Source organism: Anser anser (genome assembly GCF_964211835.1).
Source record: "Anser anser genome assembly, chromosome: Z".
Classification (NCBI taxonomy): Eukaryota; Metazoa; Chordata; class Aves; order Anseriformes; family Anatidae; genus Anser; species Anser anser.
Window position 1 is genome coordinate 18,369,669 of NC_139723.1, and position 14,966 is coordinate 18,384,634.

Below are 14,966 nucleotides of genomic sequence, written 5' to 3' on the forward strand. Positions count from 1 at the left end.
TAAATCAATCTCTATGAACTGTAATTCAATAGCATAGAGACTTGCGGAAAATAAAAAAAAGGATTTAATACCCTCTTTCAAATTGCTAATGTTAGCCAAAACGTTTTTTTCCCCTTCTCTGAGAGGGTACTGCCTATATTTATATTCATATTTTGGCTTTGAAGAAAAACTTTAGTGGTTTGATTTCATCTTCCCTGTACATGTAAGCACTTGGAGTACCTTCTGTCTTTACCAGTCTGTCCATTTTTTTTTTTTGGTAAGCAGTACGAGTTCACACCACACCACTGTATCAAGCTGCAAATAATTTTTCAGCAAAAGTAACAAAGCAAAAGTAATGAAATTTAATTGCCTAAAATCCAAACAGCTAATTTTGCATCATTAGACCATGCATAACCTTTACTGACAAACTGAGAAACAAAAGTTGTTGCTGGATTGTTTCATGCTGAAGTGGTTGTTTCCTCATTGTTTAATGGAACCATTGCCTTTTGGTCTGTTATGCTGCAGGTAATTCATTAACAACAACAACAACAAAGAAGTTTCTTGTTTCTGGTTTGCAGTCAATAAAAAGTGAGTCTTCATTTTGCAGTCATAATCAGAAAAGACCATTCCATCGTTCCTTTTTTTTTTTTTTAATAACTTTTGTAAAAAGGAGACACTTTTATGTTGAATTTGAGAAACTTTGCTTTTAAAGACCTCTTCCAGTTTTTCATCTCTTCTTTGTTGCCTGAGAATTGCTCATGTTCGCTTGTGTCATCTGCTGTCATCTGCTGGTGACGGCGATGTCTTTTTGACCACACTGATGTCAGCATGTCCGTGAGCAAAACAGGTAGCCCAGGTTCAAGCCTTGCTCTGCTGCTTTTGGTGAGGAACAGATACTTTTGAGGAGTCAGGTATTTATTTCTAAATTGTGAGTACGATAGCAAAAAACTGTACATCTGCTTGTGGGGGTTTCACCCTGCTGGGCAGCTAAACTTCACCACAGCTGCCCTGTCTTTCTCCCTCCTCAAAGGAAGATGAAGAGAAAATATGATGGAAGAGTGTTCAAGGTTTGAGATAAGGACAGGGAGATTGCTTACGAATAACTGCCATGGGCAAAACGGACTCATCATAGGGAGATTAATTTAATTTATTGCCTATTACTAACAGACTAGAGAGAGAAAACTAAGAGCAAACTAAAACCACCTTCCCCCCATCCACCCTCTTCTACCTCCTCCCCCACAAGCAGCACAGGGGAACAGAGAATGGGGTCTGTGGTCAGTCCATGATACTTCGTCTCCGCAGCTCCATCACAGTCACTCTCTGCCCCTGCTCCCCGTGGGGTCCCTCCCACGGGATGCCGTCCTTCCTGAACTGAGCCTGCGGGGGCTGCCCACAGGCAGCAGCTCTTCAAGAACTGCTCCCACATGGCTCCGTACCACGGGGTCCATCCATCCCCCAGGAGCAAACTGCTCCAGCACGGGTCCCCCCCGGGTGGGCGGCAGCTCCCCCCAGACCCCCTGCTCCTGCGTGGGCTCCTCTCCACGGGCTGCAGCTCCGGCCCGGGGCCTGCTCCTGCGGGGGCTCTCCATGGGCCGCAGCCTCCTCCAGGCCACATCCACCTGCTCCACCGGGGGCTCCTCCACGGGCTGCAGCGTGGAGATCTGCTCCGTGTGGGACCCATGGGCTGCAGGGGGACAGCCTGCTCCACCAGGGGCCTCTCCACAGGCCGCAGGGGAACTGCTGCTGTGTGCCTGGAGCACCTCCTGCCCTCCTGCTGCACTGCCCTTGGGGGCTGCAGGGCTGGCTCTCACCCCTTTCTCCCAGCTGCTGTTGCCCAGCACTTCTTTCCCTTCCTTAACTCTGCTCTCCCAAAGGCCCACCCAGTGTCTCTCATGGCTCAGCTCTGGCCAGCAGCAGGTCCCTTTTGGAAAAGCTGGAGCTGGCTCTGCTCTGACATGGGGCAGCTGCTGGGCTCTGCACACAGAGCCACCCTTGCTGCCTGCACGCTACCAAAGCCTGGCTACATAGACCCAATACACTGCTCTGTTTCTCAGAGTACAGTAAAACTAATATGTGGCTTCCTTCCTAATACAGAAAATATATACATACATGGATCACTTTTTAAGCAGTCTCATTCCCTGAGAGGTCTGTCTGTGAATCCCTGCAGGATGAGGCTGGTATTTAGCATCCCTCGCTCTTCACAGCTTTCCACCCCCATCAAGCAGCTGAGGTTTGTGTGCAGGCACCCAGCTGCTCATGGCAAGAATGGCTTGCCCACAAATCAGAGACATGCTTGCTGACAGCCATGAACACACTTTTAGCACAACAGCAACAACAAAAAAGTGTTTTATCTTTGCCTTGCTGTCCAACAAAATCCAAATTGTTGATATGCTTATTGACCCATCTGAAACAAAAGAACTAATTTACAAATAATCTAATTTTCACATTTTGTAAATATTTAAGCAGGTTTTTTTGTTTGTTTGTTTTTTGGGCCGGGGAGGGAAGGGTATTTTCATCAGTTAAATTGATTTCACATTGATTTGCATTTCCTTAGATCTTTCCTCTTGCTGCTGGTGTCTTTTATCTGGCCTCTTTTCATGTGCTTCAGTAGAAACAATAGATACTTTCATATTTTCTGGTGGTGAAAAAAGGCTTTTGTGGTAAGACAATACAATGTTTCAGTATCTTACCGAACCAGGTAGGCTTAGAAGCTAACACTTTAAAAAGATGCCAGCTTTCTCCATTCATCTGAAGCCTTCTTAAAGTGTTATTCATTTGTGTGATTATACCATGTAAAATCCCTGTCAGAATGGTTGCTGTAGATGTAGAGGCAGACCACAGTAATCCAAGTTTCTTCTCGCTGGCACAGGAGGTTTTGTCCAGCTTTTCATGGAGACCAATGGGGCAAGTTACTGAACAGTTTGGATCACAATTTGAGCTTTTGCTAAGTCTGGCTTTCTTCAGACCCATCAGATGCATGTCTGATTCAAACATAAAGGATTAGTAACTCACTGTTAATCGTGTTAGCCATGAGCAAGCTTTCTAAGAAGGTCTCTAAACACTCTGTCTGCATCATTGAGCTGCTCTCCTCAAAGGAAGAAATTCTGGCCATTGTGTATATATGATCAAACCTATCTCAATCTGCATGTGATGCTCTAGGGCTGAGCTTCATTGTCCCAACACACTTTTCTAGGTCTCAGTGTTTGCTGCTTGAGTCCATAATCTAAGTTTTCAGTTGCCAATGCTAGGCTAGCATTGTACGTTATACTCAGTTCTGTTAGCAACCTGGAACTGGATTTTTTTTCTGAGTACAATAATGGAAATATTTCACAACCATGCCTATATGACGTCTTCTTCGTATGTACTCTGTCAAAAATGAATTTGGCTGTATTCAAATCCGGTGAACAGGTAAGGTCAGAAAAGCTGTAAAGCGTGTCTGGAGCCAGTATGCTGACTGATGAGATCTGTCTGTTTCTTCAGCAGTAGTTCTCTACAAGCACAGGAAGAAAAGTGAGTTCCTAATCAATCAAAGTTAAGTTAAGACTATTGTGTCGGACTTGATGTGAGATATCTTTAGAATGGAAGTGTGAACTCACTGGTCTTCCTTGGCATTTGAAGACTTACATGATAGCCCTGGTGGAATTAAATCAAACACAAAGTTGCAGCTCCCTGTTTTCCTTGCAGTGTTCATGAACATAATTTTTATATACTGTAATTTGTGTGCTAAATAACTTGTGCCATAACAATAAAGATCAAGTAATTTAATTTCTTCTCAGGAATAAAAGGAGTCAAATCAGAGTTTCAAATAAATAAGGAAGTTACATTCTGATGGTTACAAACTGCATGCTATATAAGCAATACACAGCAGTTTTGTCTTCCCAAAGACCATTTTTTCCATATCAGATACAGTGAAATTTAATACAAAGAGAGATTTAAAAAAAACAACAACAAAAAGCTTCTACTGAGATTGCTTCTTCAGACAGTTTTCTACAGTATTATTACAGTAGAATTTGCAAAATTAGGTGAGACATGAAATCAGAAAGTTGTCACGTCTAGAACTTGTGTTCCTTATGTTAATCATTGGCATTCTTAGTAATTGTGTGAAGGCCCATTAGTGAAATAAAATAACAATTTTAAAATATATCTTGTAGATACTATATTTGGCAATTATACCTACGCATTTTCCTACTGAATCCTGAAATTACAGTGACACATTTGTGCAAACAAATACTTTATGCTGCTAATCATTAATTCTGGGTGGAGACTACTGAGGAATCAGTAATGAACTTAGACTGTGTATAAATATAGATATAGATATGCTGTCTTCAAAAAAAGGGAATAACATCTGAGAGTATATATGAAATACAGAACAGGCATAGAAGGAAGTCAGACTTCCGACAGATCTTCTATGCGCCATTTTTCATACCTAGAACATATGAGGTATCAGTTAAAAAAAAAAGTGCTTTTAAATATTTTATTGTGATAGGATTGCAGTGATACATATACCACCTATTTTCCCCCCAAAATGTAGTAGTTCACTGTGATGCTTTTGTAGAAGAATTTCTTGTAGAAGGATTTAACATAATCTTTGCACAGAAATGACAACCCTACAACTCTAGATTTCTGTTTTTAAGAGATTTTCCATGCAAAGAATATTTTAAAAAACAGCCAGCCTAACTGGATGTTATTTATAGGAATGTAAATTCCTAGTGCATTCAAGGCAAAGTAACCCTCTGCCTGGATACAGCTGTTTGGAAAAAAAAAAAAAAAACCAACGAAAAAAACCTTTGCTGTCCCCCTTTTCTTTAACAAGCTGGTATTTATTCTAACTGTGCATATTGAGGTGAAAATTCTAGTTCTTTGTTTCTCACAGTTTACCTCAAGGTAACTGTCTTGATTTTAAAAGCGTTTTTCTCCCATACTGTGAAAAAAGAGTTTTGTCTGTCTCTGGTGTTCTGTGATCTCCCCAGCCTGTGTGGTCTTTTTGGTAATTGTACTCCATTTGTCCTCTGTAGCTAGCTGTGCACCAGTTCAGCCAGCCATTAATGAATATTTGTGTGAGGGTGGGAGGAGAAAATGGGAATGACTGACATTTCTTGTTTGTTTAGATGTCTGTAAGGTCTCCTGCACATCTCCAAATTCCTGCACTTGTTGGCTCACTAGCAGACTGTGCAGTGAGTATGTTCTAGGTGCTTTCCATGAATGCAAGGTTAGATCCTGGGTCTGCTGGAATAAGGTTATCTGTGTCTATCTCCAAACCATTCAATTCCAGTAACACTTGATTAGCTAACAAATTAGCTAGGGAGCTAACAAATACATTGAAAATGGAGGGAAGGACATCCATAGTAGGATGCCTCAGCTGCTGATTTTGACCTTCTCAAATACCGTGAGGAATCTGAGTTCCTTATGCTTATTTGAAAAAGAAATACTACTTTAAGGGGAGAATGCAGTATGTGTACAAACTAATGTTCAGGAAGAGAGGGGGTTAGTATGAAGCATGTTCTGTTTTACAGCATTTGCGCGCCAAGGACTTCAAAATGCATGTAATTCAGTTCTAAGGCATGTTTGTGGGTCGTTTTTATTTCACTACAAAAAAAAAAAAAGTATTTGGTATTGCAGATGGAAATAAGCTTGGAATAAGAATAAAGCTCAAAGATCACATTTTTTGATGATTATGAAAGAAATGCAGTTTGGAATATGTAAGTTGGTATTTAACTCCCTGTATCCTGTTGAATTACATCCATCCAGCGCTGTAAGAACATAAAGAAGTTTTAATTGCTGTTTCTTATGTGCAGAGAGTTAAGGAACAGGTGTGCTTTTAAGTGGTGCTGGTCTGTTTTAACACATCTGCTTTTCTTACCATGCTACAATTCATCTTTCTGACCAAGCAGCTTAAATTCACTGATAAATTCTGTGAGATACAACTTACGACCCTCTTCCCATCTGTATGTGCCTAAGCAAATGCATCGTTCTCCAGAGTCCAAGGAAATTTACGGGAATTCTGAACTGATGTAGTACAGATGCTGATAGATCCACAGGGAAATGCAGACTACTAAGAATCAACTGGGGTCTATTTAGGAATGCATCTGAATTTGGCTGTTAATTGATTAATTATCTATATCCTTCCATTGTATCTGGTATTTTAAGGATTTCTAATAGAGATAAATCAGAGAATGAAAAGCAAATGTGAAGACAGTAATTAGTTGAATGTAAGTTATAAGTGACTGCAGATAGTATTGAATGTTATATTAGATGTGGAGATAGGTATATGTGTTGTTTCAACTAGTTACTATTAACAAACTTGAGTATACTGTATTTTTTTTATGCGTGCTCAGTCATAGAGCATTATCATTATCAGTAGACATTTAGATATACAAACCAGCCTGTCCCTCCATCTGTTTGCTTCAGAATACTTGGCATTTATTTTGCAATGTTGTAAAAGTAGTTACAGCTTTGCAGTTGAGAACTATGATAGCAATATCAATTTTTCATATTCAAGTTAGCTTTCAAACCAGAAGTTTGCCTTTTATTTATAACTCCTGATGCCCTGTTCTATGTGTGTGCCTGAGGTAGGGGAGTTAAGTGTGTGGAATATGGCTGGGCAATAAATAAGATTGCAAAACTCTGTCACTGGTAATAAAGCCTTTTGAGTAGTATATTAAATATAAGTATCAAGAGCATTAGATTTAAACAAACAAAAACAACAACAACAACAAAAACCACTTTGATTAAAACCAGGAATTTGCCTCTGCTTTCTGAAGTATTCTAAGGAGAATTATTTTTTGTGTGGTTTCCACTGAAAGACTGCATTGAGAAGATATGAATGTTTGAAATAAATTGTTAGCCAAGGCAATGAGAAATTGGAGAGTCTGTTTTACATCTTGTGCAGTGGAATCTTCATCCTTTAATGCTGGTGATTACGTTCAGCTGAAAATTTACCTAGTTTTCTGCTGATGGCGGGTATAAGCTGAGTATATATTAAACACTGCGGTTATTTTGTAGAATTATCCATACATTCAGAATGGCTGTTCTGGATAGGGTAACGTATCACTGTTCACTGGGAGCTGGAAGTTTTTGTCTTCCTTTTCCTTCTGCTTCTCATCCACTTCCTCCACTCCCCCTCACCCCTTTCTCTCCTCTATTCCCCCACCCAACAAGGAAATTTGGTTTTGAACAGCTGTTTAGAGACCGGGGAAAATGTTACAAACGTTTGTAAGGATACCAGACAATAAATGAGAAGATAGTTTAGAGGGGAAAACAACCCTATCAATTACGCTGATTAGAATTTTAGAGAAATTCTCAGTAGGCTGTAAATTGATAAGTCCCTGGGATGAGAGAAGAGGTAGAATGAAATAATTTTCCATCTAGATGTAAAAAGGCAAAATGGCACTAAAATTTAGTTTTAACACTTAAAAATACATTCAGTAGTGATACATGGCCAAATATGTTAAATCATACATTTCAGAAAACTTATTACCATATTCCCTACAGTGTATTCAGAGTGGTGTAAAGATTTGTCATGGGCAATGTCTGCAATTCACGCAGCCTTTGCCAGTAGTAAATGCAATGTTCTGTTATGTTAAACAGCAGATGAGCACATGGAACCTAGCAGCAACTTTATTTAGTCAAAGATGCTGCAAATCAACTCGTTAGCTCAGCCAGCTGAGCATATCACTCCAGTGCTGTCCCCACACCACTCTTCTTAGACGTTGACTCAGACAAAAAGCCCATCCCGACATTTTCAAGGGTATCCAAAGAATTAACATTTGATATTTATTTTATTCATACAACTAACATCTCTGTTCAGCTATGTTTCTCTGATGCTATGAAGCCGTCACCCTCAAGGGTGAAACTTAGAAGTAAGAGATGAAACTTTTACTGCCACAGGGACAAAATTTGTTATCTAGTTACAAAAAACATTGGAGTTACTGAGTGTGACAATAGGAATAAACTATTCCAAACTATTTAGTATTCTGGTTACTCTGTTACTTTTCTTTCACGTGAAGGTAATAATAGCAAAAAGAAAATGAGATGGCAGAAATGAGGGAAAAAGTAGAGTGAAGGTGAAGAATAAGGGGGTGGGGAAACAGAGAAATTTATCAGGAAAGAAGGAAAGAGAATGATATACTTGATAGAATGAGAAGTTAGACATCCAGCAAATTACTGTTTTCTTATTTATGTTCTGAGAAACACATACTAGGTCACGCAGCATCTGAAAACTTGTATGTGTAGATAAAAGAAGGCAGCCTAACTGCACTTTTCATAAATAGGCTGAGTCTTCTCTGCACACAGTGACATTTAATTAAGTCAGTAAGCTGAAAGTGATTTTTTTATCCTATGTTTTAGTTATAGATGAAAAAAGATTGCAGTGGGTAGTTCTGTATCCTTATCAGAGCAAAATTGCTTAAAGTAGATTAGGAATTTGCCTACTCTTGGGTCTTTAGCAATATTTTAGATACGTAGTCATTTTTAATACTCTTCTACTGAAAAATTAAAGAACCGGATTATAACCTAGTCCACATTACGTTTTAATTAAAGCTATTTGTGTTCACTGATTAAGGGCAGTGAGTGAATAATGGACGTCTCAGCTAAAATGTGGGGCCATCAGCCTGTTCTGACATGGGTTTTACTTGTGAGAACTTATTTGTGATATGTTGGTTTTGTGGTTTAGGTGGGAACTCCTGATCATGTAACAATGATCGTTTGGCACCTTCGTCAAGGGACTAATGCTAGTAAGAAATACAAGACAGTGAAAAGAACATTTTCAGCTGGTGCCACATTTCTGCACTGTTCTTTGTGACACTGCTGTCTGTCGAAGTGGTATTTATTGTAGATGTACCAAATTTTTTACATACAGAAACAATTCTGTTTTAGCAGAGAATTAGGTGCACATGAGCAACATGTTTCATAAAAGATTATTATATCCTCTGTCCCACTGAACCACCCCAAACGAGAAACAGACTGGCACAAAATTATAGACTTCATGCTTTCTTTTAGATCTCCATAGACGTTTGCCTGCCACAATGCAATGTGAATTTTGTCTCAATTATCAGACCATGACTATTAAATAATGAGGAGATAGCAGTCTGTTCATAAAGAATACTGATTTATTTCTAAGTATCAAAAGAACCTCAGTTAAAATGAGCATGCTTTTTTCATTTGCCTACCCTAACCAGTGACTTATGGTACTGGAGCATGCTTAGAGAAAAAGAGGAAAGACAAACTTATCAACACTTTTTATTGTATGTGAGAAGTTGATCTTGCTTTCTGATCTGACGTAGTACCAGAAGACACCAGCCTTGATGGATATGTGAAGCTTGGAGAAACGAGATCTGGTAGATCACACTGTTCTTGGTTGGAGGTGTCACATACCCAACCTGCCCCTTGCAGAAGACGTTGTGAAACTGTTGTATTGAAATCTAGCAGACTCTTCTGACAGAAACCATTCAAGAGACGACCCTGACTTCATTCGTTGTGACTGATAAATTTTAAATTATATATCTTCCTTTTATCCTGAACCTTCTCTTTTAAGTTTTACTTCCTTGCATTCAAACACCAAAATCCTTCAGGAAATGCAAATGCCAAACATCCAGGCTGATCCATTTGCTAATTGCATATCTTTTCTTCTTTCCTCTACCCCTTTTCCTTTCTGAAGAAACCACTTGTTTGCTTTCTCTTTGTTTCTGAGCTGGTAGAATGCATTTAAAAATGCTTTTACTTCCCTGTCACTGCATTATACTGTTTGGAGGGGGAATCAGCTGGAATCATGGCAAAGAGAACTGCTGTTCTAGTAGTTTTATTTCGTATTCACCATACGATTCCCAGAATTGCATTGTTCCTTCCCAGAGGGGGAAGATTGGTCTCTCATGCAAATTACTGGTCCTTTTCTAGGCTTTTGTAGCCTTCCTGAAATTGTTGGAAAGGATCCTTCTTTCTGCAGAGCGAGGAGGAGGAATTGCACCAGACAGTCTGGCCCCAGTCATTTTATCCCTTTCCTGTGTCTTACAGTTTGTTTTTGGAACAGGCATCAGGCAATACCTATCCTGAGTTCCCAGGGCTTCTGCTGCTTTTGTGTATTTGGTGTGCCAAATTCAGCAGCTTTATTTGACTTAAATCGAGACTTGCATCAGTATTAGAATATGCAGAATCTGGCCCACAGCCTTGTCCATATGCAGAAGTACCCTCGCTAATTTAAGCTGAATTGTTGATCAAGCATTTTTCTACTTATTTAAGGGGTGCATCACATTGGTACCAGTTTAACAAAACTAGTGTGTATACGTCATTTCAACTAATAATGTTTTGTGAGTAGACATGTCCACAGATTCAGTTTTCAGAGAGCCCTGTTAGTGTTAATGGAAGTGCGGCTGTGATCCTCAGGAATGCCTCCAAGCACTGGAAAATCTAGCAGCAACACACAGAATTTGCAGTAATAGTTACATATTTATTTTAAAAGGAGGAAAGTGACGAAGCAAACTAGAAGGGATAAGACTAGAAACAGTCTGGATAGATTGGTGCTATGATTGAAAGTAGCAGGCATTAAACTACCTGTTTCATGCAAGCAAGTTAAGCAGGATAGAAATTCTAATTTAACCCCCATCTCCACAGACATCAGCACATGCATGCAGGGGATTATTACCACCATCTGTTTTATTCACAGTCATTTCCATCAGTTGTGTTATTTTTTTTTTTCTTTTACTACTGTTAAAGGACTGCTTTGAAGCTGTTGTGTTAATTGTTAACTTTGGCTGAATCTGGGTGTAGATGCCTATAGCAATGTCAGCATACTAACATCATAACCATTAGATTAATGAATGGAAGTTATTATTAGCTCTTATTGTGCTAACACACAATACATTAATAGCTGTGCAGGTTCAATCAAATACACTGCTGACTTTGTATGATGTTATTTACCAGATCTTAGATGGACTGCTGAGCAAGATGAATGTAATCTTTCATTTTTGTCTGTGACTTATAAATAAGGTAACAAAATCATGTTTATAGAATATTTTATTATCATTCTCTACAGCAGGAGAACAGTTGTATCTGTGGACTTGAATTCATCACTAAAGTGGAATATGCATATATGAAGGATGCTGTAGCGAATGGAAGGAAAATTAACTATTGCAAATGTTATCTTTCATATAGCTTAAACCTGCACTGTGAATTATTGGAATGAATACTAAAAGGGAAAAAAAGTTTGCTTATTCCTTTATTTTTTTTTCTTTTTCTTTCACAGAACCTGAAGAAAGTGTTTGTAGAATTTAGCCATCAGGAGCTGTTTGAGTTCTATAACAAGGTCTGTAGATTTTACAATACTGTAGTTCCTTTGTAAACACCTTATGCTGCTCAGCAGGAAGTATTGCCTATATGAATTAAATCTAATGAAATTGGAAGGAAAATGGATCCAATTTTAATTAAAGCTGTTGGATTTGTTTGATCACATAAAGCATTTTCAAGAAGAGTCTGTGCTTTCAAATTTGGAATAGGCAGGTCTTGGAGTCATTGTAATCATACCTGGTGGCTAGGTCTAGAGGAGCAGCTGATGATTAACAATGAGGAGCTCTCTGGAAAGAGCATCTTTGTGTTATGTCAAAATGCCAGGCTCATAATCCAGTCAAAATGAACTCTATTATTTTTTTACCTTGTTATTATGCATTGGAAATTCACAGCAAAACATCTGTGCATGTAAAAAGGCAGTATTTAGACAACTGTTTCTTTAAAATTTGAATATTTAAACTGCATCAATGAATTCTAATAGCTTCACGTAAAAACAAATATTCATGAGTACAAAATTTTTTTATTGCTATATGAATAGATTTAGTATGCATAGTTGAAGACATTGGAATGTTGCTTTTTTTTTCTGTTTGCATGTTTCTAAACAATATCTTATGTGAGTGGAGTTTTTTTTTTTTCTTTGTGTTCCTTTAAATAGCTGGAAACTATACAAGCACAGCTGGATTCCCTTACGTGATGTTTTTGAAGACTTATTTCTCCATCACACTCCTGCCACCTCATTATTTTGAATCGAAGATAGATTGCCAAGCTGTGTTTGCTGGAGGATTCAGTGGTTTGCTTCCTGTAAAATTATATGGCTTATCTCCTTTTAGAGCAGTAACATTAACCAAGAGAAATCATTGTTAAGAGTCTGAAGATTCTAATGGACTTCCTCTTGTTTTCTGAGCAGTTGTAAAGAGTAGCTTTACTTGCAGAAAAAAAGAGAATGCTATCCTGCCTCTGTTTTTTTTTTCTTTTTAGCTATGACACTTGATTTGATATAAATTTGCATACTATTGAGAGACCAGGAATAAAATCTATTTTTTATGCATAAAAGCAATATAAAACTTTAGTAGTAACAGTAGCAAGAAAACACACAGCAAATGAAATATCTATCCTTTTGAATTGTTATTTACACAGTTAATAATGCTTATTGCAAATTTGTCAAAATAAATTCAAAATTTATAAACAGATTCTCTGACTTTTTTCTATTTTAATTTTATTTCATTATCTTTCTTATTTTTAATTAAAAACACTTTTTTCTTGTAAATAATCAACAGTGTCACTGATTTCAGTGTTTACTTTTGGCACTGAGAATAAATACAGCTTCTTAGCACTGCATGCATACCAATGAATCATAAGTAGTATGGTGTATAACTGGGGGGAGAGAGCTTGGAGTATATAACAAAGAACACTGAAGTAGTCTGACAGCCAGATTTCTGAAAGCTATTTGTTGATCCTTCCTAATGTTGTCCACCACTGTTTTTACAGCTAACAGGAAGAAATAAAGTACAGTGACTTAAAGGCCAAGTTAGTATATTTTCACACATTAGTTCCAGATGAATGGAAGTTCATGAACAGTATGAGAAGGTAAAAGTCATCTTAGTTCTTGTTTGTTGCCAGCAATTGCCAGTCAGTTCATTGCTGCACCTTAATAATGGGCACAGTATGTGACTTCTACTCGGGGCTAACAAAAGGTGAAAGGATGTGAAAATCTTCAGTATTAGCATGTCTCCTTTTCTCCTTAAGGAATTCACTGAACAAGGCTTTTTATTTTATCAGATGCCTAAAACAGGGATGTTTAATACCCAAGCAGCCAGTTTTCTTTTGAGAGTTGTTTGATTGTGACACTAGATATAAGTATAGCCAAAAGGTTTGTTTCGAATTGCTGGGTTTTAGGTCCTCTTGTGCCATAGTTCTTTTTGTTTTTGTTTTTGTTTTGGACGGTTGTTTTGAGCTTTTTGTGTTGCTTTATTAGGGATTGTGCTGTCAGCTCAATACAGGAGGAGTTTGGACCACTTACCTGTGCTGAGAGACATTAGAAAAGATTAAGAAGATAAGATCAACAGCCTACATGTGAGTAAAGGGCACCAAAGAGAAAAAAAGAGATTTATCATAGTTCTTAACTGAAATACCATATGATACCATACCATAACTGGAAGGTAACACTGTTAACCTATTGGAAAGAAGAAATCACTGACCATTGCACGGTAGACTCTTACTCTGTATGCCTTATAAAGTTTGCTGCCAAAATCAAGCCTCCTATCAAGCCAGTGGCAACATGCCTTATCTTCTAAGGTTATGACACTACTACTTGCAGACGTCTCTTCCTCTGTCTCTCTATTCAGCAGCAACTTGCTGCCTTGCTCATTTTATGCAGCATTGGTCAGTGTGTATCTGCAGGTGAGCCACAACCCCACTGTATCCTCCGCAGGACTCACCTCTGCTGTACCGGCATTAGCAATGCTTCACAGTTAGCATAGGTAGGAAAATCACCTTTGCATCTAAGTCCTGGCTTCTCTGATTGTACTATGGGGCAATCAGATGTGTGCTAGGAGGCTGTTCTAGAGTGCTTTTTTCAATTGCCCTGGGATCCAGGGCTTAAGTTCTGGAAGTCATGCTTGAAGTGGAGTAAGGACTTCTCTATGTGGATGTAGGACATGCTGAGGCAGTTGTTCAAGTGTGAGAGAGGTATTATCTGTGTAAATATAGGCAGCCACTGATGAATCCTAGAGGAAGGGAGGGAAGCAGGACCAGTTGGTAGAGTGAGAAGCATTGGACAAACTGGGAGGCATATCTGAGAAGAAAATAACAAGAAGCCATAGTCGGAGTAAGAAGAAACTGGGTGTTGAGCGTGGGAAAAAGGAAGGAATGGACAGAATAATGGATATGCCAAGGGTGAAATCTGGGAGTGAGAAACCTACAAGGAAGAGAGGAGGAACACTGGAAAAGACAGCAGAAGTATATATAGAAAGAAAATTTAGGCAAAGGCAGAGAAAACATGGAGCAGGTTAGAGAGAAAAACCTTGCATAGCAGGGGAATAGGAAATAAATTGAGGGAAAAAGTAAACTGGAGTTAACTATGAAATCTATGGCCAATTTTGTAACTGTACCTAGTATTTTGAACTAATCAATAAATGTCAGGCTGTTCAAATTTGACCAAAATCAATTAAAGCATGGGGTAACAAAAAGAGAATTTTTATTCTAGAGCTAATAGAAAATATTTTAAAAGTAAAATAATTTGTAAGGGAAAAATAGAAAAAAGCAAAGCCCAAGATTATAATGTCTGTAAAATTTATTTAGAGTTCATCTTTGTTGGCAGATGGATAAAGAGATTTATGGTTCCTTAAGAACTGCTTTTTTTTGCTAAATGTACTGAATTTCTTACTGTTAGAAGCCATAATAAAAGCCACAGTACACCTAATGGTAAGAAGCACACTTGTTATCTTTTGTCAAGGAGCACTCAAAAATAGATGCCTAGATTAGAAAAACTTTTCTATATGTAATATGAAGCTTTGGGGTTGTACACTATTAAGTAATGATGGTACAACTAGTATCGTCTTAGAGAAGAGCACTGTCAGTCATTTAAGTGCTCCTGAATTAAGGACAGAAAACTGACTAATATGAGTGGACTGCAGAAAGGAAAGCTTTTATTCAGGTTCCTGCTCTCTGGTCTTGATTGGACCTGGAAAGGAAAAGGAAGATTAGTCTTT

At 38.3% G+C, this 14,966-nt stretch overlaps 1 protein-coding gene across 1 annotated transcript in view; it reads left to right on the forward strand.

Annotated features, from left to right (window-relative positions):
• The window catches only part of COMMD10 (COMM domain containing 10), a 104,272-nt gene extending 91,826 nt beyond the window's left edge, over positions 1 to 12,446 (forward strand). Inside the window, exons 6-7 of the mRNA XM_083818235.1 lie at positions 11,216 to 11,275; positions 11,912 to 12,446. Of these exons, the coding sequence (XP_083674361.1) occupies positions 11,216 to 11,275; positions 11,912 to 11,950 (99 nt within the window). The 3' untranslated portion in view covers positions 11,951 to 12,446. The remainder of the gene's footprint in view (positions 1 to 11,215; positions 11,276 to 11,911) is intronic.
• Positions 12,447 to 14,966: the final 2,520 nt, after the last annotated feature.